This window comes from Xiphophorus couchianus, chromosome 15 (genome assembly GCF_001444195.1).
Source record: "Xiphophorus couchianus chromosome 15, X_couchianus-1.0, whole genome shotgun sequence".
NCBI classification, from domain to species: Eukaryota; Metazoa; Chordata; class Actinopteri; order Cyprinodontiformes; family Poeciliidae; genus Xiphophorus; species Xiphophorus couchianus.
In genome coordinates, this window is record NC_040242.1 from 10,285,481 (window position 1) to 10,309,509 (window position 24,029).

A 24,029-nucleotide genomic window follows, 5' to 3' on the forward strand; every position below is an offset into this window, starting at 1 on the left:
CAGCGCATTATGAATCACCGTTTGTTGAGCCACTACGTGTAATGCTCCTAGCGGCTCACCAGTTAGCTCTCACAGCAAAGCTGTTAATGTCTAGTTATGTGATTAAAAGTATTTTGACATGCGCCAGAAATGTTAAAATGCTATCACCCTACTGTGGTACGTTGCTGCTGTTGTGTTTTGCTGTTTTTTTCTGCCTCCACCTCCTGGTTTCCTTTGATAGTAACTTGGGTCTTTATTTCATTCATAGTTCTAATGGCAAGTCTGTGTCATGGTCTGAATCAGGTCCAAGACACCCTCCGAGGGGGGGGAATGTGTGGCACAGACTGTCTGTGCATGTGAGGAAACAGGAAGCCGGCTCGAATCAGACAGCGGTCATCAGGCCCCTAACTAACACCCCCGACCCCCACAGTTGTGAGCCCTCCACTGGCAACCATGGCACAGACCCCCAACCTCCACAGGACACACCTGGCACCAAGCCTCCATGCAATAAGGCAGAGGAAGACGACCAGGGGGATGCACAGCGCCCCCTCTGGACTCCGGCTTGCTCGGAACAGACGCAACAAGGACTGGAATTTGATTTAGATGAGCCTTCTTCTAATTTGCCCTCCGACTTCATACGCCCCACCCAGGAGTGCTTGCAGGGGGCATTGTTGAACACGCACAGCTCTCATGTCCCTGCACTAAAAAGCCACACTTCCTTTGAGCAAATTCCTGCCAATGAGCCTTTGAGCCTGATGCCCTCTCAGTTTCCTTCAGACCCAAGACTGGGGGAATTTGAGGACGAAGGGTCTGAGGATGAGGAGCTGGACCTCCTGCACAGCTACATTTACGACGCCAAGGAGGAGGGGGAGGGGGATGAAGGAGAAGGTGAGGATTTAACTCCAAATAAGACCATTCTGGAAGATTCTCTGGCTCTGTCTCCCCCCTCCCCCTTCAGAGACTCGCTGTGTTCAGGGGATTCTGCAAACGGCTCCCCCATCATCGATTCCCTGCTCGGTAGCTCGGTCTACACCTCAAATATCCTCCAAAACTTTGCACACAGCTCCTCAACACTGTGAGAGCAGAACCGGCGAAGTCAATGGACATTTCTTTCGAAACATCCAGATACACACAAACAACTTTTCAAAATTTTCATTAAGTGATTTGCTCGCTTGAGTTTATTTCTTTTATTCGTAGGTGAGTAAAAAAAAGAAAAAAAAAAGTTTAAGGATACATATATGAGGAATTATTTACTGTAAAAGCGCTTTTGGGAAAGGCTGTTATTGCACGTTTTTTCAAAAAGATTTACAAGGAAGAGTGCCAAAACCAATCGAAGGCTTGTGCTATGAAGCAGGTTTATTGGCTTATTGAAGTAGCTTAGGCTTCCAGATAAGATTTCAACAGATGTGTGAATAAATTAAAAGGACAGAGATGACTGAAGAGTGAAGCAGTGTCTTCTGTCTCTCTCTAAATTAATTTCACTGAGATGCTGTTAATAAAGTACATCCCACCAGAATTGATATTTATTTATATGTATAACAAAGACTAAATCATCCAAAGTTTTTGCTTAAATATTAAAGAATCTTTAATTACATGATGTGATGTTGTAGGTCCTGAGTGACTGAAAATGAATTTGGATGTTTACAATACCCCATTACCTGGAATGTATGATTTTTAACTTGAATAGTATTTAGGGTAAAGTGTGTGGAACAATCATTTTCTTAATATTTCAACTTTGTCTCAGGTCTCAATAACAGGAAACACCTGCCCTGCAAACACCGGACATCCAACTTTTAAACATGTTAAGAGAGTATTAAACATTCTTTCATACACATATTTAATTTCTCACTTTTCATCTTGCTGTTTAGATTAGTGGATCTCATTTGGTCTGGCTTCAGGTACCACCAACAAACCTTAATGACAACACATGACCCAAAGGAAGTCAACTCTTCAACAACTTGGACTAAAAGTATGCTATTTGGACCTTATATGGTAGAATGGGCTGATACAGTATCCCACAGTTTACACACACACACACACAAAACAGGGTGAACATTTTCCCTTTAACACTAAATTACTTGCATTTTATTTAAAACCAGCTTACGTTAGACTTGTTTGCCTTTCTGTAGCAAATTCAGAAGTGCTTTCATGCTCAAACATGAATTAAAATTCCAACTATTTCAACTTCTGAGAATGAATTTCTCTGTAGTTGAACTAAATGTTCAGTCCTCATCCACCATGCTAAAAATAACTGGTTTAGACAGAGGACAAGACAGGTTTATTATACTGTAACATTCATACACATGACAATTTGAATGATTTAGAGGAAAATAAAATAGTAGAGGCAAAGAAAATTACAATAAAGTCTTAGGCTAAATTTAAAGAATAAATGCTATGAGGATCACATAAAGTGCAAATAGAAAATAGGTAAATACCTAAGACTTGCTTAAAAAATGAATTGATAAACGACAAAGTCGTCTATTTTCTTCTAACTTTCAGTTTTGCATGTGGGACATATTAAAATAATGCAATATGCAATGATAAATTTGTACTTTTGTGATGTGGCATTGATATTGATAAGTTTATAAATCTTTGTGTTGAACACACTGAGCTTTATTTTCTGCTTCTTCATTGTCATTGAGTCTCTGACATCAAATCTGTCAATCTTATAGGAAGGGTAGACTGACCAAGGGTTAGTTAAGATAGTTGAGCTAAAACTAAAAACCTGCTTTGTAGTACCGGCCTCTTCTTTCAAGCCAAACGAACCTGGAAATCATGATAGAAGACAATTTTGGTTTTGATGGTGCAAACAAAAGGTCTGTAAGAAAAACAATTTTATTGAGAACATAGAGATGTAAGGGTACATAAAAATCACAGTTTAGTATGTACCTCGTCTTTAACGCCAGATGAGAGAACATCTTCTGTATGGTGACATTAAGGGCAACAAAAGTTAAGTTTTTTTGTTGTTTTTTTTAGAATATAAAGTGTACCTGACTACAAGCTTCTTGCAAATTTTCCACTTCCTATTTTTCATTTTAGTTTTCTAGGTTTTACTTTTCAGGGTTTGACTTGATTGGCATATGAGCTCAAAACTTGTTTTGTTTTTTTTGTTTTTTAGCAAATCTTAAAATAATGCTGAAACTGGCTTTCCATTTGGTAGATTGATAATGCATATTTAACAGTTCCTTTGAGAGTTTAACAAATTTAAATCAGTTGAAACTTATTTATTTAAAAAATGTACTGGGTTATTCAAGGTTTTTTAAAATTATTTTTCATCCATTTGAATGAAACAAACAAACTGGAGACATTGGAGTTTTAACTTCTCTATGTTTCTCCAAAGTTGGAAAAAAAATGCAATTTAATAACTCCTGAACTTTAAGACTACTTGGGAACCATGAACCTAATATTGTTCTTGTGTTAAAATTAGTGGGAGGATCAGCACAACCTTTGGCTAACCTTAGTTTCTACTATCTTATATAAAGCTGATAGAGTCTGCTCGATGAAATGCTGATGAGGGAAACTATAATGTGGCTTTACTCCCTTACAAATCTGTTTAAAGAGGAATATAGTTGCAGACACACACCAAAAATAATAAATATGAATTAATCTGTCACTATTCTTACAAAAAGACAAGTTTCATGTCTTTGTTAGAATAAATGCAGCTCATTCTTCTCCGGATCAGAAGAGTAAAAAAATCTCAGCTGTGTTAAAGATTCTTTTTTTAGTTCATCTAACCTCCAATAGTTTTGTCTTAAGACTTTAATACAACAAAATATTAAGAAATGTGTCAAACATCGGTTACATACTAACTATTAAAAGGTCTCAAACACCAAATAACGATACAAACTGTCATTCAGTTGAAGGCTTGAGCTGTATGATATACATATCATGTGCCAATCCCCGGTTTTAACTCTTTTATATAAATTATCCAATGAAGGTGATCGTGTGATTGTAGATCATGGCATTGCTATTGATACAGTTTACACTAAATTATAGCCCTAGGAATGAGTTTTAATGGCAAGAAAGGTGATTTAAAAAAAAGAAATGTTTTTTTTTCCTTTTCATGCTGCGCTGGTATTTTTCCACGTTTTTCAAAGTTTTACTGTGTCATTGTATTTGAAACACAGTACAAGTTGTACAAGCTCTCAAAGTTTTTAATACTGTTTAAGCCATCAATTGCTTTTTTTCTCACAGGTGGTATGTTTGTAATATGGATAAATGTTTATATATTTAGAATGTGAACAGAAAAAAAAGTTTATACATTTTGAAACTGTCCGCAGATGCTGTGTGTTTGAATTTTTGGTAACTTTTAAGCTAACTTGAGTTAACTGTATCCTCTTGCTTTCTGTAATGGGATCATACATGTTTCAGTTTCGCTTAAATCTTGCTATAAACTTAAGTAGTTCAATTAAGACTAGATTTCTTACCCTTACTTTTTTAAATCTTTAAGATGGAAAATAATTTTAAAGTTAAAGGACTACATGGTACATACTGTAGTGCAACTGTATTGTATTTCCAAATGTTTTTAGTCGAAAATAGTGTAAGTTGTTTAATGATTTAAGCTGATGTAAAATATACGAGGTGCCACCTGTTTTAACACTGTTGAATCTAGAGTGAAATAGGCCTTCATGTTTTGAGTAAACTGGACATGAACAATGCTGTAAAAATAAAAGTTATTTATATCTAGAAGTCTGGTCACTGCCCACAATTGCTACAATTTACACATTTTAAACTGTTTATGTATATTCTATTTGAGCCATGTTTCCAACACCAAAAAAGAGGTGTTAAATGTAACTTGAAAGGTTAGTACAGTAGTCTATTATTCTTAATTATGGCAGGATTTGTCCTCCATAAAAAGTCAACATAAGAAAAGAATTGAGAAAACAAAAGCTTTGATTTTATACCCTCATGACTTGGGAAGTAGTTATCATATCCCACAGCCATGAACTGATAAACTCATATTTATATTTGTACACATGGCTCATAATAAATTTCCCAAAACTAATAACTGCTGTATCAAATCACACAGTCCTCATGTGTAGTCCCTTGTTGACTTTAGTGTAATTACAACAAGGCAGAGCACACTAAATTTGGGCAGCATTAACTTCTTGATACATCTTCCTTAAAACATACTGTGGTATGTGGTCAAGATCCTCTAAAGGTTATGTTATCGTTTTGTTACCAGGAACACAGAACTATGTGAACCTATTATCATTTGTGCATAAGGACAGAACAGAAAAAACATCCATTATAGAGGAGAAATAAAGAAATGAATATTAACTCATAAGTTAAAGCGGGAGAAATTTTAAAACAATAGGATATGGTATTATTTTCAAATGTCTTTGTAAGAAGTTTTCAGTTTGTTTTAAAACAATTTTTAAAAACAGAGATGTGTACATAGACTAATAACTTTCCTAAATGTTGCCTATCGAGTCAGGAAATAAAAATAACATTACGTTGAGGAGACGATTTGGCTTTAGTGACTGATTACCTGGGAGCAGAGAGCACAGAAAAGTGTCTGATTTATTATGATAAGCAGCGAAGGTTTATGTCACTCACTGCAGAAGCATGTCAAACTTACTCGACATTTCCGGGTCCTATGACTTATCAGGTGGTTACTGTGTGGCAGAGGGAGGAGAAGAAGGAGGGAGGAGGAGGAGAAAAACGGAGAATTAGAAAGTAGTGGAAAAGGAGGGACGGAGTGGGGGACTCCCTGACCGACCCAGCTCCCTGACCTGCCCATTCTCCTCGGCTCCTGTCAGCGCAGCTTATATGACCGAGAAAGCAGAAGTTGCTTAAAGTTTCGCTAACAGCTTTCAGTCTCAGCATGGCCGGAGGCTCGGTGTCAGAGTGTAAGGAGTATCTCTTCAAAGTGCTGGTCATCGGGGAATTAGGAGTGGGGAAGACCAGCATCATCAAACGCTATGTCCACCAGCTTTTCTCCCAGCACTACAGGGCGACGATCGGAGTCGACTTCGCTCTAAAAGTCATCAACTGGGACAGCAAAACGCTGGTCCGTCTACAGCTCTGGGACATAGCAGGTAAGATATTTACTTCTTATTTTGTAAATAGATTAAAAAAAAAAACAGAATCTTCTGGCTTGGAGTTGATACTATTTCTAACGTTGTGTGGGTAAGAGTCATGTGTGAGTGAGGTTTCCTCTTCAGCAGATGAGTGTTAAGAGATTCTTTGCGACTTGTTGACAGTTAACCCGTGAAATTATGCAATGTGTCAACCACGCTAAATCTGATATGCAAGGAGACCGAATAAAAAAAACTAAAAAAAAACTGGTTTAATTCCGGTAGGGCGTGAGTTTAAAGACTCCAGATAGGAAATTCCTGCAGCCTTCATGCCTGCTCATTGTATTTTCCCCTTTTGATCACAGCAGCTCATAATTGTCAATGGAATGTAGGTCACGTTGTTATTACCGACTAAGCGCCGCCTCAAAAAGTTGGCTCCTTTGAGTTTTTTTTTTTTTTTTTAAATATCTTTTGTTTGAATAAAACCAGGGTTCTCAAGCTGTGGTACTCGTAAAACTAGTGCCTGGGCTGTCTTGAGTGGTGATTTTTAGCTAATTATCTGTAATGTAGAGCCAATAACACAAAAAAATAAGTTGTCTAATCACACTGGTCTGTGCTCATCTTCTCAAAAAGAGGAGTGCAATAGAGAACAACTTCAGTGCTGATGGATGAAAAATATTTTTCTTTCTTTCTTTTTTTTGCTGAAAAAGCAAAACAAACGGTAAATGTCCAAATCCAGTTGCAGCATAAAATATAAAGTAATTGTTTTTTCTTCTGTTCTTAAAAAGAATGAGTGTACGTGGGAGAAAGTTTGCTCTTTTAGTCTTTTTTTATTGTTAATGTCTTAAGTGGCTTCTATACCACTTCAAAACAAAGTCCAGGCATTGATTGACTCCCTTAAATTGCCTAGTGGCCTTTCTCTAGTACTTCCAGTGTTAAAGGCCTATTTCCAGAGCAACAGCTACTTTACACCATGATGTACTGTTTCTACACAAATAAAGTTAAATGAATGAATGACTGCTGTATCTGTCTAGGTATTATTAGGACAGAAGTAATTAAGTAAGTGGTAAAATGTTTGAGAACCATTGGAATGAACTGTTTATGGGCTTGCTCAAGGATATAGTCTCTTATCTTTTTCCTGCTATGGTTTATTATTTTCAAACACAGCCAAATTATCATTCCCCATGTATAGTCCCATGTTGACTTTTTATTTCGGTTTCAACTTAAATAATCTTCTTTATTTAATGCTGCCAGACTTGGCCCACTTCCCTACCTGTTGCATTCCAGCAGCTCAAGTAAGCAAGCTGAAAGGAGCAGGGTAAATGCAAGTTAACCCCTTATGAAGTCAGCCAGGCAACTGATAATGCCACCGCAATGCAAAAATAACAGAGTTATCACAACAGTAAGAAAGCGACATGCTTGAAAAGACTGATGAATGAGGAAGTGAGCAAAGACGTCATGAAGCTTTCAATTTACTATAGCTGTAGCCAGACTGGTGTTCCCACAGTTCAGTCAGCATGAACAAAGGTGGTGTCTGTGTTGTTCCATAAAATCCTTTACTTTTTATTATGTTTGATATGATTGTATTTATCATTAAAAATATGTCTGACATCAAGGCTTTTGAAATTCCTTGGTTATAAACCCTCATGAGCGTGCTGGAAGTCATGAGGCCAATTCATGCTAATTATCATTGTGTGTGGAAGATCATGTGGTACAGGGCCTCTGAATGTGTATGTTTTCTTCAGTCATTTTGGAAAAGCAAAATGTAATTTGTGCAGACATAACCGTTTTTGTTGTACTTTTGTTATTTTTAAATCTTTTATTTTTATAAATTCTAAAAAAAAAGACATTTGAGCCTTGCGCAAACAAATTTCTGTTTTTTAAGAAATAAGACATACTGTATAAATTTAAATGAAAAACCAAACATTTGATATTGCTCTGTAACAGTGGTTATAGATAAAGGGAATATAATTAAACAAGTGTTCATTTTTTTGTATTTTAGAAGTATCAACATCAGGGTTTCCCCCCAGGAAACTTGCTAAGCCCGGTGGTCGGGGCACCAAGGCGGTCTACCGGCGGTCCACTGTGTTTTTGTATTAAAAGATGTTAAATAGACAGGAAATGTAAAAATATTACTGGGTAATTATATGTTACTGGAAAACATCGCCAGTGAAATGCTCTTTAAACCCACAACTAGTCTTAAAAACAACAAATCAAAAAATACAATTGAAATGAATATCAATTATTTGCACTTCTGTTTAATCCAAATTAAGTCAGTGGCTCCATAAGGTTCCCCAGGGCTTCAAGGGCCACATAAAGGCTAATATTTTAACACAGACCACAGATACATAAATGTAACATTTGTTTATTGAGATGATCAATGCTGCTAAATTTGATTTAATGGTTTCAGCATAAATAAATTAAAAGATTTTAAATAGTTTAACATTTATATGTAAGATTTTAAGGATCTGGCAAGTTTAATTTGTAAAGTTAATGTGGCTTTAGTAGCTCTTCCATTTCGTGTCTGTTGAGTTTTTAATAAAGGCCACAGAAACTGTTGCTCGAGTTGATGGGACGACTTTTTCAGATCTCCGCGCACATTAACTCTGTTTAAGTGGACAATGCATTTGGTATGATTTGATACATCATGTAACCAGAAAAATAATACTAAAAATAATAATAAAATAATATAAAACCAGCGTGATGCGTGACTACGAGGAGAGCGCGAAATCCCCTCACCGGGCTGAACCTGCATGATGAGTGATCAGCGCTGGTTCTTTAATCACTAACGCACTGGCCAACCGGGAACACATACATAAACTTTATCAGCGTGGACAGAGCCGGGCGCTAAAAATTCTTTGTCTACAAATAAATCATTCTTACCGATCGCTCAACGCACCTCTGAAAGCGCGACTACAAGTTATTCCTGCGGTTCACGTAGAGCTGCGCAACCAGAGCTAACGCGGTGGGGTTTAAACTCCTACCTTGATCAAAAACTCTGGAAAGAAACATAGTTCCTCACCGGGGGTTGATGTAAATATCCATACAGGTCAGCTTGTGTCCAATTTCAGTCAAAGGAGGTGCGTGCGATCCGCAAAGAGGTTAACTTAATCCAGCTGCTGCAGCGCGCGAGGCAACACGCAGAGGCGCAGTGTGATTGGTCCAGCTTTAAATGCATAAACAATAAACCTATCTTCTATAAACATATCTTTCAGGAAAAAATCTGTTCCGCCAGTGAAACATTCAGAGCAACAGAGACACTTGCAATCCGACTTAGAAAAAAAAAGAAGCTATTTTTATTTTTTTCATTTTCCTAAAAACATAAACAAGAAAGGCTTAGCCTGGCGGTGGGGCTAGTAAAGCATGGCGGGCCACCAGGTCTATAATACACTGGGGGAAACCCTGAACATATATATGACAAGGAATAAGTGGTAACAGAATTTGACTATTGTCCAACGAGTGAATTATCTTTCTTATGTCCCCGCAATCATGAACTTTGAATTGTATGATATAATTAAATCAGAATCCGTTTGTTATTAATGACCAATCAACCAAGCAAGCAAAGCATTGGTTTCTGTAGAATTACATTTTGACCTAAAACAAGACTAACCCCGCTAAATTAAACCAAATGGCTCTCTTGAATTACTGTGAGCAAAATGTTTTGATGATTAGATTAATGCAATTTACAAATTTTATAAAATAAATAAAAAAAATAGTACTGTTAAACTTTCATATTGTAGCTATAATTTCGATGTGTTTCTGTCTTCAACAGTTGAATTTTAACCAAACTTGCTCGTAGAAGCTCTAAAAGTACAGTTCTAAATCTAGTTTCCCTTTGAACACACAGGCTTTCTGGAAAGATGTTCTCTAGTCAGATCAATCAAAGAGGGATTTTTGACCTTAGTACCAGAGAGCAATGTTAGTTAATGACCTAAGGCTTCTTATGAAGGAACTTCATGCTAACTGTTTTGCATGGTTGTGAAGATAATGCAGTTTTGCAGTGCTGTGCTGACTTAAGTTCTGGAGTGCTTGCTGTGATTAGTCTGTGGAAAAATTCTGCACTAAAACATTGCAGGATTACACTGACAATAAGTTAACAAAACACCAAGACAGGAAAACATGTAATTTTTTTTTTATTAAAGGCTAATGTTATGCTTTTGAAAATGTGTTGCAGTAGAGTTGAGTCTGTTTGTTTAATTAGATATTAGTCAAATCTCATTTGATTAAGCAGATATGTCATTTTAATATTTTTTAAAAAATAGAAAAATAAATTACAACTTTTAAATGATGGTCTCTGTTTAAAAAAAATCAAGCATTTTTTTAAAGCATTTTTTACTTATTTATTTAAATTACAGTCCAATTTAACATACGGCAGTATAGTGCATGAAAAGGATCAAAATAAAAGTTTCCCTTTGTAGACAATGTATCTAAAAGGCATACACATCCCTGTTCAAGTGCTGGATTTTTTTTTGTTTGACTTATATTTTGTATAATTCAATATGTCAGAAATGTATTGGGAGATAAATACAAAACAAAAAAATGCATTATTTTTGATTATGTATCACACTTCAACTAAATTTTTGCTCAGGATCCTTTTGATTCAATTATAATATTTGTGCTTTTCTGGTATAAGTTGATCAGCGTCCTGTGTCTTGACTTGTCAATCAGTCTTCAGTTTGCTAAAACCCGGAAGCCTACATGTACTAAACAGTCGAGTTTTCAACTTGTCTCTTTAATTGGAGAAGCATCCAGTTTTCATAATGACACCATATCAGTCCTATGTTTTATTATTGATGATCCTTCTTTTCAGTTTGCAATGCGTGAATATGTAATGCTGTAGACTTTTTGAACCTTTATCCTGACTGATACCTTTGTACTACAATATGCTTTTGATCTGTTGTACATCCTCCACATTCTAGGATTTTAGCTAAAGGATGGAAATTTGCAAATTGGTGAGAAGTTTGAACTCAGGAAGACTTAAAGTTGAGTTAAGTGCTCCAAAACTGTTACATTTGGAACACATTTCTGTAGTTTTTTAATATCACAAAAGACATATTTAAACAATTCATAAAGGGCATTCAAGAAGGCATTTGGATTTGGCAGTACAGTTACAGCCCATAAATAGTTTTTTCCCCAATCTTTCATTATGCTTCAGACGTTTTTCTCAACACCATATAAATTAGAGCTGAATTAAATGTATCACAATTATGAAAGTAATATCAGTGTTTGCAATGTAATAGTCTCAATCGAGTTCTTAAATGCCTCATTTGGTATGACATTATATTTTAAGCATTCATATTCTGTATTCCAGTAATGAAAATGACAGTGTATATTGTGACTGTTCAGCACCATGTTCGCAGTTACATATTTTTCCTGCTATTGTGTAGCACAAAATCTTACAATAATCCTTAGGGTTAGGATATATGACTCCTGGAGCTTTGCACTAAGCTCATGTGAGTGCTGGTATGATTCCAATAATGTGACTTATTGCCATTTTGGGTTGATTTCAAAACAGAAGTCACATGAGGAGTTTTTTTATTTATTTTTATTATTTCTAGATGTGTTATTCTTGACAACATCTCCTTCTTGAACTTCATTGGTTAGATTGAAAATCTAAAACGTAACTTTTCAAAACAGTTTTTAATCCTTTGGAAGGAAAAAGTATGCCCTGCCTCTAGACACATTCTGTTCTACCCGCTCCCTCAATCAAACAAACCTCATATGCTGAGACAGATCGGGACAGATGGTTATAAAGGCTGCTGTTTTTTTTAAAATTTATTTATATATATATTTATTCCATTGCTCATAGCAGTGACAGAAAGGGGGCGAACGTTTGGGTGCTGGATAGGTCGTCACAACAACTTGAGTTTCTGTCAGAAGCGGATTGGCAGTCCAGGCTGACGTTCAGACCCTCGCAGCTCAAGCTCAGTGAGTGTGCACGGCATCCGTGACTAAACATCAGGGTGGGCCGGCTGCCTGTCACTGCAAATCAGGACCTAATCAGAAGATCTGTAAGAGAAAAAAAAACAAAAACAAAAAAAACATGAACTGATGTTCTTGTGGCGAGACAATGAATCATTTGCATACATTGAGAGAGCACAGATTTTTACTCCCAACTAAAAAACTTGATGTTGCCCACATCTACAACAAAACGTGAGATAACTTAGAGAAAGTAAAAAAAAACAAAAAAAAAACAGAATGTGGGTGTAAGAGAGAGAGATTAAGGTAAATTAGATGAGTCATTAATGAATGGCCTTTAGGCGATTTGGTCATGCAGAAAGAGAAGGAAGGAGAATTTATCTTGGAAACACAGAAAGCAATTTCTGAGTTGTGTAGTTTTTTTTTAACAAACACAACTGTGATTACAGTCCATGTAGAATGACGGTAATCAGGGGGCTTTTATAAGAGGTAGGAAATGAGTATGAAGCTGGAGAGTAACCCAGCCCCTTTTCAGACACAATTGGTACTTTCGCTGGGATGTTTTTAGCTTGTGGACAAGATGTGATTACCACTATGCTACATTGTGAAAGGAGGATGCATCTTGTTGGGCGGAACAGGTGGACTATTGTAGGAATACATTTTTATGGTCATCACCTGAAACTTGGGTCATTACTGTCTTCAGCGTTCATCACCAGTCTCCTGATATCAGCTGACCTTTGTTCACACCTCTTAGAACATTGTGAATGGCTGATCTGTACACTGTATAATCACTGTAAAGTTATGGAATTTTATAACTGTAACACTTTAACTCAGCGATCTTAAACGTAAGGTTAAACATTTGGAATGCCGTCTCAAAGGATTTAGGACTCCATAACTGGGATATGCGTTTTTACAAGCAGAGACAACCCTGTAAGCAATTTTACAAAACTTTAAGAGGATCAGTGAGCAGGAAGGGCCGTAAAGGTTTGACGGAAGTTGTGACTGAGCTCCTGTGCTAAAATGAGGCTTTTAACCAATTACAAATTCTGTCAAATTGACAAGTTGAACATATTCTAAATATAAGTTTTATTTGTATTGTTGTATTATTTTACTTATTTTATGTGTTGTAGTCTTCAGACCCATGTTTCTTTTAAAGTGAAATATCTTAATTTTAATGACACCTGGATAAATAAAGATTCTACATAAAATGCAAATGTTAGTCAGGCTTCTTGTTAATTGCCTAATTGATAATATTTTGGCAGTTTTGCCAAGCAGACTCTCAACTACTCTGTAGATCCTCATCTAAATCAACTCCTCTGCTATCAGATTTTTTTTAAGGACATTGATGCGTTGAAAAATAGGGGGTAAGCATGTGGAGATGAAGTAGAGTTTAAAGAACATCAGGTCCTGTCACTTATTAGACAAATGAATCAGTAAGTTGGTTGTACTGACAGTTTCACTTTCAGTTTTATGCATCCAGTATGCCGAGGTGAGCAATACTTGTAAAGTGTAGTCAGCAAAAGTAAAGCATGACAGAACAAATGTTTTCAGTGAGTCATGGCTGTGACTGTGTACCTGTGGTTCCCATGTATTCACATGGTCAGCAATTTTTAACTGGTGATGAAATATTTCCAGCTGCATTTTTAATTTCGACCTAAGGTAGTGCCAGAACATTATTTTCCTTTCCCATTGTGCCGTCCAAAACTATTCAATTTAAAGGCAGGTGTTTGATAGTGTGATGGATGATTGTATTAGTATTAGCTGCAGGAATAAAAAATGGGAGCAGCAGGACTGAGCCTGAGGGTCACTTGGTGTCCTTTCTTTTTGAAAGTTGCACAGACAGTAAGGTATCTTCAAAAGGTTTTTCTAGTGAAGTCTAGAAAATGACAACACTGGCGCCCCTTGGAGATGAACAAAAAATCCCTGCTCTACTTTCTCTGCTTCCTGTGAACGAGTTACAGCTCAGATCAATTTGTAGATAAATAAATCAAAACGGCTGCAAAGTGCTGAGATGTGCCACATACACTGAAAGCCAATTGAGCAATAGATTAGATCAGACAGATGAGATGCCATTTCATTCGACATGACTCTGTGTTCTTTCCAAACCTCAGTCTACTGTAGCCTTTGCTAACTTAAAGCACACTGTCCTCACTTAGCAGAAGAGCAGCTATAATTCTCTTGTCTATGACAGAAAATTAGACCATTGTTGTGATTGGCTAAACGGTCCTTCAGTCAAACTGCTTACCCCATGCATTTAGCATAGGTCTGTAGGAACAGAGCACCAGTTCAAATTCCTGCTGTAGAAGATCACAATCATATAAAATGAGAAAAGTTGGGGGATGAAATTATATTTCAGCAAAGGTCTTTATTGCTATCCTCATGCTGGAGAAATATTTGGAAAAAATAAACATCAATCCACATATTTTACAATCTGCTCAAATTTTGGCAAACCCAAAAGCCTTTAGAGGCAAACCAGTCTCTAAATGCCTGAATTTTCTTTCAGGAATTACAAGGTGGTGGGGGTTGTAGGGAGAACAGTCCAAATCTTTCCAGTGGAAAGATGAATACCCAAAAACAGGATACAGACATTTTTGACGTGCAGGTGAACTCTTGTTTTGCTGGGGATTTTTTTTTGCTCTCAGCCAACACAAGTTTCAGAAGGATGTGAGATTTGCGTGTTCAGTAAATTCTCTGTATCTATCTAAGGTCATGGGAGTATGCAATACTGCAATTTAAGTTAATTAAATTCTTTTGCATTACGCTGTCATAAGTGCATGATTTAACACAATCTAAAATGTATTTTAAATTATACCAATGTACTTTTAATGTCTAACAAGTTGTTAACCATAGTCTTTAAAAGATGGAACCAACTTAACAAAAAAAGGTTCTTTTGAGGGAAAGCTAAAGAAGTATAAATTTTTTTTTGCTTGAGATTCACCCATGAAATGAAATGTATTTAGATTACCATAGCATGTTTTGAAAGTAATATCTATCTTCTAGTTCTTGTGATTATTTTATGTTCAGCCTTACATCCATTGTAGGTTTTCTGGTCTATTAGAATCGTCATTAAGCTCTGATTGTTTTTTAGGCCATTTGCATATCCAATGCTTTTACATGTGAATTTTTGTTAAATGTTAAATCAGATGTTTTTTCCTTATTAGGAGTGAGAATCTTTGCACAACGTGTTGGTCGCTACAGTGATTTCATTCCTCATCACAAAAAAATTGTGAAATTTAGTTTAACTTAATGCATTTGTTGAACAGTAATGAAAGCATTCAGCTTTTTAGTTTTTTATTCATCGATCACCGATTAGAACCAAAAATTTGGAAAGTGGGCCAATCACTTGCTGATTGATAAATGTTCTAAGAGGCTTTGTGGCAACACTGTGTTCCTACTTCCCCCACAGTCTTCAGTTTGAGTAACACTTGATTAAGATTGTCTGCCTTTTTTCAAACCTGTGGTATTTTCTGAACACTAAACCATTAGACTGGATTCAGTGGATTGAACATACAAATGTGTATTTGAAAACTAGTGCCACAAAAACAGGTATGTTTTTGCTAAACTGTAGATTTTAGTCAGGATTTTCTTTAAACATTGTCTCAAACTTACACTTTGTGACACTTTAAAATAACCTACTATGATATTTGCATTTTTTCTGATTAATGATTCATACTTAGCAACTATACAAATGGTCTGTGTTGCTCCACGCGCCTATAGATTTACTACACATAACTTTACTGATACACAGTTTGCAAACTAAATGAATAATGGCACAACAACTGTTAATTTTTCATCAATCCCCTCTAAGTCCATATTGCCACATTGTTGAAATATTTGCACACTAAAAGATTAGGATGCCCATTCCAGATTGGTGCTCCTTTTTGTAGTTTTTCCTGATATTGTGGATCAGATTTGTTGCAGCTCTGACACCTAATTCTTACTCTTAATACATCAGTTGCACTTACTCGAATGTAATGCATTCAGTTGAATGTAAAAGATGAAACGCTGCACTTGAAGTTATGGAGTTTTTCCCTGAGTCTTTGCTAAGCGCTTAAGTAAGCTGCAGCTTTTCCTCACATGCTGCTCAGAGGAATTTTAACGTGTCGGTCATGTGTTCTTCACAGTCTCGCTATGGAATTCCTGCTGAAGACTACCTTAAAGACAGAGCTACTGTATTGCTTTTCTTATTTTAGTGCTGTTGGGATGGGGGTGGAGGGTATGAGGAGGGTCACAGGCTGTTGGCTCCCTAACAGATGGATGCTGCTGCCGCTGTTGCCGCTGCAACGTCTGGCTTGGACAGTTTCTATAGTAACCCACCCACAAGAGTGTGTATGACCATAGAGGAAGCAGGGGCTGCTGGGTCTGTGGATAATGATGAGACTGTGCTTTATTTCTGTTTCTCCCACGCAGCAAACACAGATTAACCAGTGGCTGTAACTTAGCTGTTTCATAAAGTAGTTGTGCAGGAGGTCTGACTGATGTGCATCTTACCACTGTGTCTAATTGTACTAGAGGCCATGCACCAGTTCTTGTAACTTTGGTATACTGAGCTAAAAAAAAAAAAAAGAAGTTCATCTTATGAAACTTGCTGGTTTCCTTCTAAATTTCTGCATCTTAATGCACAGCTTTGGATGTATGTTTTTCTTCAGTTTGCTGGCAGTTGCTTCATGTTGTGCATTGGACGCAGCAGCACACATCTCATGCTCCTCTGTGGCATCCGCTGAGTAAATACTCTATTGTTCATGTAGTTCAGTCCATTCCCATGTTCTTTCCTGATTAGGTTAGCCACATATGACACTCATTAATGTTCGTGGTGTAATTTTGTTTTCTCCTTATGTAACAAGACAAATCTTGTTGAGATATTCTCTTCTTTTGCTTGAATATAATGAAAGATGACAGATTAAATAAAGCAGAAAAGTATGAGCACCATTAGAAGAATTTTTGCTGATCCAATTTTTTTTCTGCTTGCTAGTTTGTTATGGAAATCACGACATTATCGATGCTAAATTTAGAGTTTTACATTATATATCAACAAGCTTGTTTAATATAAGCAGAAAATTGTGAGAATGAGTGTCTAAACAGTATTTCAGCAACCATTTGATAAAAAAAAATAAATAAATATGGGCCCTGTACAGAGTTATTAGCAAAAATGTTATGAATAAAAATAAATCAAAGTAAACTTCTTTATTAATTATTTGAAGCCTGACAGGTACACAAAAGGGGAAGTCCTGAACAATAGGTCAGTTGACAGCAAAATTTCCAAAAATATTCCAGTTTTACTTTTCAAACAAAGGGATATGTCTTAATAGTAAACTAAAAAGAAAAGCCTTAAAGTAAATTTGATATTTTCACTTAACAATCACTTAGTCGACTCACATATCAAGAGGAAGAGTATCCTCTTTTATATACACTTGGAAAGATCATTGGCTCTTCTATCTAGAGCCCCGTGATAATGCTGGAGGAGCTACTAACTATCCTCACATGCTGGAGGATACTCTTCCAAACAGGCCAGTTTGTGGCCTGTTTGGAAGAGTACTAGAAAGAAAGACATTGCTGAAAGAAAACCTGTTTAGGGTTTACTACATGTCATGGAGGAGACATCGCAAACACATGAAATAAGGGTGAGACTAAAATGTAACTTTTTTGATGTCAAATATGAAAAACATGTACCTTGTCCCTTGTCAAACATGGTGGTGGCTGTATCGTGGTATGGGGATGTTTTCTGGGGCCACAGTGAAGTTGGTCAGAGAAGATGAGAAGGTTAAAGATCAGGGCAATCCTGGAGGCAAATCTTTTAGGGACTGAAAAACATGTCATGCTATGGTAGAAGTTCCCATTACTCAATGACACTGGCCCTAAATGTAGAGTCAGAGCTACAAAGGAAGGCTTTTAATCACAGCATATTCATATGTTAGTGGGGTTTCATTAGACACTTTATCTAAATTCACTTAATCTGTGGCAAGGCTTGAAAATTGCCTATGAAAGACTCTTCTAATCTCGTCTCACTTCTCAAAAAAGAATGGCTCTGGTCGAATCACATCCCCAAAGTTAGAATAGAGGGAGACTTATATAAATGCATTCACCACTTGTGGTGTTAAGGTGGCAAAAATGTTAATAAGATTTGAAACTTTTGAATGTGTATATCCTGTATATCCTTGTTGTACTTGCTATGCCTACTGCCTAAAGTTAGTTTGCTGAATTGTGATGTTCCTCAGAGTTCTCCTCACCCAGTCCATCAACTAACAGTGATGATGCCGTGTGAAAATGTCAACCCATTCTGGCATAATTGTTGTATTTTACTCAGCAAGCCCATTAACAAGAGCAGAGGTTCTCAGAGAATGATGAGGTCCTTTATTTTTGTCTTTTTTCTGCCCTGGCCTGCTCAGTTCTGGACGTACGCTCTGTACAAGGCCTGGAAATAAAAGCCTTATTTTCAGTCCATCGGCTCTTTATCCCACTGTGTCGTGTCTCTGGTGAATTCACCTGGGGTTATATCAGCTAAAATTAGACTCTCAATTATGAGCAATTTCCACTAGGCCTGTGGGCCCCACAGTGGATTCGCTCTCTCTCACAAACCTGCACTGGAACACACCTCTCCAGTTTTCTGCAAGCTTGGGAAGGCACCTATACTGAAAAGTGAAAGTGTGATAGGAGGAGCTTTGCTTACACTTCCTCAATTGCTTTCTAAACCCATTTCCTATTTTTGCGACAAAGATATACCGGCTGTCTTCCTCAATACGTTAACTGTAAAGTCTTTATTCTTTAATTGGAGCAATAGAACAAAAAGTTATGTACTAAATCTGTCACATGCCACAAATCATTGGAGACCCTGTATGCATGGACTCAATCTAATCACTTCTGTGCTGCTTCTTGAAACTGTCCAAGAGCCTAAAAAAACCATTCTACCATTTCTTTGGGGATATGTTAAGGTGTCTTGATATCTAGAAAATGAGCCATTTCAAAAACCTCCCAATTATTAAATAACAATTAAGAGGCACTGCCTTGTTATTACACAAAATCCACCATTGCACAGTTTTGCAACTGTTTGCAGCCATTTTCACGTGAATGCAGCATTAATATAAATGTTGAGTTGGAAGTGGTGGCTAGCAGCAGGTTTTTTGGATTTAAAGGGAGAGGAGGCCCTACAACAGCTCATTCAGAAATGAGTTAAAAATAGACAGAACTATAAAAAAATAAATAGAAAAACTTAGTTCAGCCTCTTTATACTCTAGATTTTCCCACAGAATGTTGACAGAGAAAGATTTCATGAGAGAATGAAATTCTATGACTTATTGCATGTGGATTGGAATTTGGCTTATACCAAGTTAGGGATGCAATTTTACCTAATTTAAAAGAGAAGGATTGTGTGAATTCTCATTGGTTTAGAGTTTAAAAAAGAAGAGTGAACTACAATACCGTGAATATTAGTGTGTAGTCCTATAATATCTTTGTAATCACACCCACTCTTAGACTGATCTGCAATATTTAAAATCTTGTATTTTTCTAAATCTATAGCACTCTTCCAAGATTTTAGCCAAAGATAAATATTTCATTCTTTCTTTCCATCCCTCTAGGGCAGGAGCGATTCGGAAACATGACGCGGGTGTACTACAAGGAAGCCGTCGGGGCATTTGTTGTGTTTGACGTGACGAGGGGCGCCACGTTTGAAGCCGTGTCTAAATGGAAGCATGACCTGGACAGCAAAGTGAAGCTGGCTAATGGCAACCCCATCCCCGCAGTGCTCCTCGCCAATAAATGTGACCAGAAGAAAGACAACGTCAACAATTCAACACTAATGGACAATTTCTGCAAAGAGACAGGCTTCCTGGGATGGTTTGAGACATCGGCTAAGGTGAGAAACAACCAATAACCCACATGTGGTGCCTTGAAAAAGTACTTGTCACTTTACAGGTTTCTCCTGTTTTTGGTCTTTTTTTGTCACACTTACATTTTTCAGATCCTCAAACTGACTTTAATGTTAAATAAACACATTTTTAAATGATATATAAGCAACATACTTTTAAAATTATAAAATAGTTTTGGCATGGTTGTTTGTCCTGTCTGTTTCTGTGTTACATATACAGTATATCCCTATAGTGACGTTGTGTTCATCCTTTTATGTGTTCTTTTCATCTCATATTCAGTATCTCTATTTTAGTTGTGTCATTGTGTTTCTTCATCAGTGAATCATTCTGCAGCAGCATTAGGTTCCCAATGTTGGAGTTGTTTTAATATCATGACGAGAGATTATAGCTTCATCAAGTAAGCTTTTTACATGACCCAACAAGAGACAAAAGTTGTCACCGGACGTGTTGCCACCTTCCTGAATGATTTCCCTACTGCCACTGGCTGACAGGAAATCCTCCAAATCATGTGGGGAAGCCCGGCCTCTTCTGCTCCTGTGGTTATTGTGAAAATACAAAATGTTGAAATCTTTTTGGCTCTGAACTTTTCAACAGCTAGTGTCTGAAACAAGCAACCATATTGGTTAAAAGTGTTTAAACCAGTCCAGTAAGCACAGACCACAACAAAAAATATTTAATATGGTAGATTGGTTTGAGATTGGCATATAAAGGAAATGTCTTACTTTTTTTCCTTCTCCTGGAGTCATAAGTTACTGTTTTTACTCTGTATACTGTGGTCTTCGTAAAGTAGAATCTTTCTAAATTTTTGTGAGTACAATTCAGAACGAATGAGCTTGATTATCAAATAAACTCTTTTATAGATATTCTAAAAATTAGCAGTAACCTTAGTCTCAGTATAAACTCTCAGAGGTTTGTAAATTAACATTAGTAACTAAATCGCATGATAATAAACAAAGAAACAAACAAGACAGGTCTCAGATAAAGTTTAGAAAATGTTTAACGTGTAAACACAGATGGATGGAAAACCTGGAGAAAGAAAGAAAACTTGTTAGAAGGTCCTAAAGAGACTGAGATGGAGATTCACCTTGCAGCAGGGCAAAAGCAGTCAACATACAGTGAGGTGCAATGGGACAGTATAATTCAACACATGGTCATCTTTTAGAAGGGGTCAGTCAAAGTCCAGACATGCATCCAAAATCTGTGGCAAGACTTCACTGATGTTCTCTATTCAGTCTTTCAGAGCTTGAACTATTTGAAAATAGGCAAAACATTCTCTCTGTGCACAACTCAAGGGGTAGTACTTTAACAAATTACTTTTGTTATTTCTTTGGGGGGAGGTATTGTTTGTTTAAATTATTTTAAATTATCACTACTAATGGGTGTTTTGTACAACAGAGTTGTACATTTCCCAAATATAAATAAAAGAGAGTAGGAAAACGTCCTCCATATTTCTTGTCATCTAATTCCTCTTGTTGTTATACTTTACTCACTGGCATTATCAGTCTTTCTAGGAAAACATCTGGTGTCAAGAAACTGGAAACACTCCAAGAAAGAGGCTCCCTTACATTTTGAATAATAGTTAGCTACTGTTACTCTTCCCTGTTAAGAGATGTTGATGTGTTTGGAATGAGTTGGCTCTATTGATCTTATTATAAAAAAAAACTTTTGCTCCTGGAGCTGTGTCATGTGAAGTGTATGGGTGTGTGACGAGTGCAAAGCAGTTTCCTTTCTGTTAGTGCAGTAACTTGCTGGTCACGTTAGTGTAAAGCCCAACTCATAAAAACCTGGGATGGGAGTTCTCTTAATGGGAGCCAAATGTTCACAGAACAATGTGTTCTCAAGGCCATAAGCAATAAAATAACATTGTTCTGGTGAAGTAAATCAATGTTTTTGGAGGATCTTTGAAATATGGGTCTGAAATGTATAGACTTGTTACTAGAAAAGTTGGGGACTATTTTTTTTTTAGAAGATAATAGAAGTTAATCAAAATAGAAAGTACTAAAATAATGTTATTTTTGACCCAGAAGAAATCCAAAAAAACATTGAAGACTAATTTCAGTTTTACTAAAATGAAAATAGCATTTCATTGTATTCAGCCTACTTTTGAAAAATAATTATCTCTCACTGTACAGTTATTTTGGCATACTCATATCATCAATTTTGCAAGACTTCGTGAGAACAGATGTAAAATAATCCTTTTGTAATATATCTACCTTCTGTTTTCCACTTAGAAATTGCATTTCAATTGCAGCACAGGCCAGGCATCAAGTGAACATAAACAACTGCAAAAGAAAAAACATTGTCAGCAGTTTTAAATGGCTCAAAACAATTAAAACAGCCATCTGCTTGTTAGAATATTCTGACAGCTTAAACTAGCATCTGACTGCTCCAGGTCAATTCACTCATTTTCCATCGTCAACACCCATTTTTGACCCAAGAGTTGACATTTTTTCCCCACCTACTTCCATTTTGATCCCAAAATCAAACTTCGCTATGCATCAGTGCCATTTTGATGCATAGGGAACTTATTGCAGTCCTACAAAAAGCACATAAAATAGTCTTTTTGTTCTCAGCAGCCACTATGGAAACCACTTACCATTGGTTGCACATGTAAAAAAGCAATAGAAAACCAGTTCAAGGCACAACAGACAGATGCCTGTAAATTTTTATCTGGCTCTTGAGCGCCTATGTCCAACCCAAACTGTAAAAGTACAAAATGGTTGACGGGAGAAATGACCGGGAAGCTTACCACAGTTAAAAAGCCGGTGTATTTCTAGTTTTCAAGTAATTAAAATACTTGAAAACTCTTTCTGTTGGCTGAAAAAAGAAACAGAGGACAATGTAAATTATTCCAATACACAGTCTAAAGGCAAAACAGAACCAAGATTTCAGTTGGAAAGAACAAAACTTTTTTGGGGGTATATTTTGCATTGGCAGTCAATGCCCGTTAGTCATTTAAAGCGTTGGTCCAAAATAAAAATATAGTTACAAACAAATGTTGTTCCCATGGCTTGTGTAAATCTATTTTGAAATTAATGTACTTCATATCTGTCGTTTCTTTTTGTAGTACGTATCCTTTAACATCATGTTGTCATATCCCCGTCTTACTGAACTATTTTCTTGTGTTATTAGGACAACATCAACGTAGATGAGGCGGCTCGTTTCTTGGTAGAGAACATCCTGGCGAATGATAAAGGTTTGCCATATGAGGAGAGCAACGGAGACCGGATCAAACTGGACCAGGAGACCGTAGCTGCTGAGAGCAAGTCAGGCTGCTGCTAACACTCAATCCACTCACATTAGCCATCCGCCTTCCTCTGGTGGGGTCCAGTGAGTTCACCCAGCCTGTGGCTCCAGCTCCCTGATGCAACCTTGGAGACAATTGTTTTTTTTTTTTTTGTCTCTTCAAAGCTTCAGGAACTTCTTACACTGATGCCCATTTGACCTGTGCATCTAAGATTCTCATTACTCACTTTTATTTTCGATCTTGCCTCAAAGGTTTTCTACTGCATTTACTTTGCATTTGGGGGATTTTTTTTGGTGTTGTTCCTTTAAAAATGCTTTCAGTATGTACAGCTGATTTTAAAACTGTCGCTCTGACAACCTCTTAAGTTTTTTTTTTTGACAACCTCTTAAGTCTTGGACTAATATCACAAAAGAAACAGGGTGGGGTGTGTGGTGCATTCACTGCAGAAAGTTGAGGAGCAATTTGTGACCTTGTGATTGTCACTTTCATGTATTCTTAATCAATATCATTCCATGTATGTCTTATTTTCTCACCTCACATTTTTCTGTGAAACAAAAAGAACAAAAAAATAAAGATGCTGAAGCTTTTCTTCAGTGCCTATAGGTGGACATTGCATTATATTGCACACAGAGTGAATTTTGCCTGCTTTTTTCATTATTAGACTACTGTTAGCCAGTCGTTCTGTAAAATTTGAAAATTGCCATTTTCCTTTTATTGTATTGCATTTGTCCACTTATCTCTAATTAAGTATTGTGCCATAACATTGTTATTATTTTAACAATGGCTTGGGTAACAATTTTTATGCTTCACATAGTATAATCAAAATTACACTGCAGTATTTCACAAAAAACAAAAAAGAACAAAGCTATATTGATGGTACTGTATGACTACAGAAGTAATTGCAGACCTTTGCTTAGCTATGTTTCTGCTGGTGTGGCTGTGTAAATTCCTGTGCTTTTAAAATGTTTTGTGTCAAATGTTGCATAACTGACTGTGCAG

General features: G+C 36.7%; 2 protein-coding genes and 1 long non-coding RNA gene across 8 annotated transcripts in view; 2 read left to right on the forward strand and 1 right to left on the reverse strand.

The window, feature by feature from the left end:
* The window catches only part of grm1a (glutamate receptor, metabotropic 1a), a 44,303-nt gene extending 39,635 nt beyond the window's left edge, over window positions 1–4,668 (forward strand). For 3 of the 4 annotated variants that reach the window (XM_028040759.1, XM_028040760.1, XM_028040761.1), the window contains one exon: window positions 248–4,668. In XM_028040759.1, coding sequence (XP_027896560.1) covers window positions 248–1,058 — 811 coding nt within the window. In that variant the 3' untranslated portion in view covers window positions 1,059–4,668. The remainder of the gene's footprint in view (window positions 1–247) is intronic. The other variant, XM_028040762.1, reaches the window with a different exon arrangement.
* A 1,010-nt stretch (window positions 4,669–5,678) lies between these two features.
* On the forward strand, window positions 5,679–23,884 carry rab32a (RAB32a, member RAS oncogene family). Its single transcript, XM_028040766.1, has 3 exons — window positions 5,679–6,020; window positions 19,493–19,770; window positions 22,916–23,884. The coding sequence occupies exons 1-3, from the start codon at window positions 5,807–5,809 to the stop codon at window positions 23,063–23,065; spliced, it is 642 nt and encodes a 213-aa protein (XP_027896567.1). The 5' UTR covers window positions 5,679–5,806; the 3' UTR covers window positions 23,066–23,884.
* Window positions 11,771–23,224, reverse strand: LOC114158870 (uncharacterized). 3 transcript variants are annotated; one of them, XR_003598483.1, is made up of 4 exons: window positions 23,082–23,224; window positions 22,533–22,600; window positions 21,997–22,065; window positions 11,771–12,008 (listed from the first exon to the last, which is right to left on the reverse strand). It is a non-coding gene; the product is annotated as an uncharacterized LOC114158870 (long non-coding RNA). The 3 variants fall into 3 exon arrangements; XR_003598485.1 differs by lacking the exon at window positions 11,771–12,008 and adding an exon at window positions 19,780–20,317; XR_003598484.1 differs by lacking the exon at window positions 11,771–12,008 and adding an exon at window positions 20,763–20,809.
* Window positions 23,885–24,029: the final 145 nt, after the last annotated feature.